This window comes from Pteropus vampyrus, unplaced genomic scaffold, assembly GCF_000151845.1.
Source record: "Pteropus vampyrus isolate Shadow unplaced genomic scaffold, Pvam_2.0 Scaffold200, whole genome shotgun sequence".
NCBI lineage: Eukaryota > Metazoa > Chordata > Mammalia > Chiroptera > Pteropodidae > Pteropus > Pteropus vampyrus.
The window spans coordinates 2437070-2441706 of NW_011888981.1; the positions used below are offsets into that span (position 1 = coordinate 2437070).

Consider the following 4637-nt stretch of genomic DNA (forward strand, 5'->3'; position numbering starts at 1 on the left):
GGTCACAGGCAGCAGCTGACCTTGACCTGCATGGAACCCCCTCCCAAGGGGCTTCAGAACTTCTAACTCTGTTAGACCTTAACAGAGTATCACCTGATTAGCCCAGAAGTGGCACATCCAAAGGGTGGTCTCAACAGGAACATAAGACCACTTGAGCAAAGCTCACTTTGTGGGGTCAGCCTCGACACAGCAGCTCAAACGCTGTGGGCCTGGCCAATCTTCATAGTCAACCTGAGAGTCAATCCCACCTACTAAAGTACCAATGGCAATCGAGGCTCAACTACAACAGGAGAGCACACACAACCCACACAAGGGACACTCCTGGAGCACCTTGTACAGGTGATCAGAAAGATTTCACCATTGGTCCACAGAAGACACCTACTACATAAGGCCACCTGGCTAAGACTGGGAGACATAGCCTATCTACATAATACATAGAAATGAGCACAGAGAGGCAGCCAAAATGAGAAAACAAGCATGAAAGAACAGGAGAAAACTCCAGAAAAATAACTAAATGAAATGGAGGCAAGTAACCTACCAGATACAGAGTTCAAAACACTGATTATAAGGATGCTCAATGAACTTAGAGAAAAAAAAGAGAAGATCACAGAGAAAATCAAAAAAGAGATAGTAAACATAAAAAAGGTCATAGAAACCATTAAAAGGAACCAGTCAGAAGTGAAGAACACAATAAATGAAATGAAGAATATACTAGAAGGAATCAACAGTAGATTAGATGAAGCAGACGACTAAGAGAGATTTGGAAGCCAAGGTAGCAGAAAACACCCAATAGAAAGAGCGAAAAGAAAAAAGAATTTTTTAAAAAGAGGATAGTTTAAGAGACCCTTGGGACAACATCAAGTGTTACAACATTCGCATCATAGGGATACCAGAAGGAGAAGGAGAAAGCAAGGGACTGAGAATTTATTTGAGAAAATAATAACTGAAAACTTCCCTAACCTGTGAAGGAAATAGACATACAACTCCAGGAAGCACAGAGAGTCCTAAACAAGATGAGCCCAAACAGACCCAACCCAGACACATCATAATTAAAATGGCAAAGGTTAAAAAACAAAGACAAAGAGAGAATTTTAAAAGCAGCAAGAGAAAGGCAGCTAGTTACTGGTAAGGGTACTCCCATAAGAATGTCAGCTGATACCGCAACAGAAACCTTGCGGATGTTGGATGCAGCCTGGAGGAAGCTATTTCCCGATGAGCCTTGAATTTCAGGTAGTTTCCTATCATTACCACCTTGAATGGTTGTAAAATACATTCTGGTTGTCAAATAAATGATATATTTTTTACTTTAAAAGTTAATTTTTGTTTTTCTCTTGTCTTCCTGTAGTAAACTAAATTCTTTCAAGAGCTAGCATCTTAAACAGATTTAATTTTGACTTATTTTTCTCTAAACTCATTTACATTTTACCCATCTGGTTTCATCTTGCCTAGTTATTTTCAAACAGCACAGAACAGTTAATGTTAGAAAACAGACCAGAACTAACCCTACACACACGTAGTGCCAGGAATAAGAAAAATGTTTTTTGAAGATTTCTCATTTATACTTCCTTGTTTAAATAATTTTTTGACACAAAATTTAGTTAAATGTTATGTTTAGAGTTTCTAAAGTATGCAGCCATGTGAGATCTTGAAGACAATTTTAGAGAAAAACACTGCTTAACTGCAAAATAATATGCACTTACTTATAAGGTCTTTACAAGGTATTTTTGCAAATATTATTCAGCTTGATTTTTACAACTCTATGAGGTAGTTGAGGAAGGTGGTGAAATCTCTTTTTCAAATAAGGAAATTGAGGCTCAAATAGACATATTGACTTGCCCAGGATCTCATGACTCTTTACCGGCAAAGGTGGAATTTAAATCTTTTCATGGACTGCATGCCAAAGGTATATCGTAGTAATCTCATTTGACTGAATTTCCCTCCTCAGTCATTCTAGAGTCTTTATATTTTGGCAAAATCAGTGTATTTATCTTAGAAATACCACACTTTCTACCATCAACAGCAGCTCCCTTCTGCAGAAGTCCTGCCTGCGTTATTAAATAGCAAATCCCTCTGAATTTTGGAGAGACTGTTACCATAGAAATCTAGGGGCATTATTGCTTCAGGAGGCAGCCAGTCAACATAAAGTGTTCGAATACTTGCCCTCTGGTTTAGGAAGATCTAAAAAAGCATCAGCTTAATTTGTACATCTTTCAATAAAGACTCAGTTGTATTATCTAACTGGTATCAAATAACATTCACTGTTAAGAGTTTTGTTTTGTTTTTCCTTTTCACCTAAAAAGTGACTGTGATTGTCAAAATTAAAAAAAAAAAAAAAAAAAAAAAGCTCTGGAGGAATGTCTTTCTTCTCCACCATGGGTTTGCCTATTTTGTTTGTTTTATTGATTATGGGAAATTGATAGATTGGTAACATCACAGACACCATTGGTTGTGAGTAAATGATATCATCAAAATTATAAAGCTGCTCAACACAAACTCAAATTTCTGCAAATAATAGTAATGTGTGTATGTGTATATTTATAGTTATATTTATATGTGTATAGTTTATTCATTGTTTTATTTTCTTTTTTGTTTGTGTTTGTGTTTTACTCAAGGAACATTTAGTATCTTTGTCACAGGAAGACTGACAATATAAAACTGTTTTTATATGGGAAAACTCAAAAATAACCCAAAATGAGTGGCAAGTGACAGTCCAACATTTATTAACAAGCTTCTTCTTGAATTTTCTTAAAGTAAAAAAAAAACACACACAAGAGAAGTTGCTTATACTTTAAATTGCCATTTTCTGTATTTAATTTTGTTAACATTTATTTCATTGCATTTATGAGTAGGAATAGATAGTGTATATACAAAGAACCAATACTTGGGGATGATGGTTTGCCTTCTGAGGTGCTTACACATGGTGAGTTCTCTTATCACCTGGCTTAGTCACAGCTCCCTTAACTGAGAACTTCATTTAATTTGCAATATCTCTGCAAATTGATCTCTGAATCGCACAATTGAGTCAGTTCTAGCAGTTTTGGAACCGTATTTAAAGCAACTAATTTGCCTTAATGCCCATAGGTTCTCAGCTCCTGAGGGTAGAGACCAAGCATTGCTTATCTTTGTGTATCTAGCATAGGACCTGCATAGAGCAGGTGCTCAACAGATATTTGCTGAGCAGAACTGTCTTCAGTTACCTAATGGAAAACAGAAGAAAGGCATTTCTTTACCGAAATGACTGCCCCATATAGAAGCAAATTCAGCCTTACATAGAATATATACACTTAAACTCACAAATGCAGACCAGTGCTCTTCTGTGGGTACGATTTCTGATTGGTCACTTGGTAGCAGGTCATTGCCCTCTCCCACAGGCTCAACCCCATTTCTATTTTTGAACATCTTGGACCAAGTTCTCTATCCTCTCATCACATAAGAAACAGACTTAATGTGTAGTTATTTTGTGTCAAAGGAAGATATTTAAAATGTTGATACTTTAAAATTTTAAATGAATGTTAATCAAAGGTAGTTTGTGATGGCTTGCTTTCTATGACTATTTGTTAATTATGGATGACAATTTCTTAGGAAGAGCATAAGTATTCTCTTTCACAACCCAAAATATTTCTTCTTAACAAACAAAATTCTTAAAACTATTTTGAGTTTTAAAAATTGCTGGTCATTTTGCATTTTACTAAGTGGTTCATTTGATGGATATTTTCCTCCTAAATTTTATCCCCAAAGACTTAAATTGAATTTTTTTTGTTATTCATATTTCTTAATAACAGTCTTAATAGAAGTCTTAAGGAAGATGGCTAATGCTAGTCGGATGGGACAAGTATAGCTAATTTTTCCCCGTGGCAATTATATATATTAGGAGAGTTTTCATGGCTGTTTCGTAGCTTCCTAGTGATATAGAATTGTTAAGACTTACATGATATATAAATGTGTGACTCGTTACACATCATAATAGCAACCGTATGATAAGAACAATGTAAACAGCTTCTCCTTGCAACAGATCGTCATTAGAAGAATCACTGCATTCCAGGATCTGAAGAGGGTCCTTGTCTTTCAAGAAAATATTAAGTCCTGGTCCCATTTAAAAGCATACCAAAAGACCTCAAAATCAACTCCTTGTTAAACATCCCCCCTCCCCAAACTTTATAAAAATACTGAAATAATATTCTCTCCAAAAAAGCAAAGTCTGAGTTTAGAGAATATGTATCAAGTACATGCACAAAAGCTTTCATTTCACCCATGTATGAATGGCTCTAGAGGAAGATACGTGAGAATATCATAACACAGTCTTTGTGGCACCTGACTAAGGGCAAGGGAAGAGGAAATAAATAGTTCCTAAGGTATCCTCTGTCCCATTGTTCGATCACAGAGATCCCATAGTGTCACAGGCAGCAAACATCCAGATATCTTTTCAGGTAACTTCCTGAGAGTTGGACTGTTCTTCAGAGTTTCTCATCTTGCTCCTTCCAAATGCCAACGTAATTGCCTTCACTGTCCTCAGCCTGAAGTCAGCCATCCTGCAATACAAATCAGAACCTGTTGTAAGAGTGTTCCTAGAAAGCAGTTTATCAGATAAATTTGAGAGAACAGCTCAAATGATCCCTTATACTCTCAAGATTTAGAGA

General features: G+C 36.2%; 1 protein-coding gene across 1 annotated transcript in view; it reads right to left on the reverse strand.

The window, feature by feature from the left end:
• Positions 1-4494: 4494 nt before the first annotated feature.
• The window catches only part of RASGRP3 (RAS guanyl releasing protein 3), a 35448-nt gene continuing 35305 nt past the window's right edge, over positions 4495-4637 (reverse strand). The window contains exon 16 of the mRNA XM_023537794.1: positions 4495-4529. Within this exon, the coding sequence (XP_023393562.1) occupies positions 4521-4529 (9 nt within the window). The 3' untranslated portion in view covers positions 4495-4520. The remainder of the gene's footprint in view (positions 4530-4637) is intronic.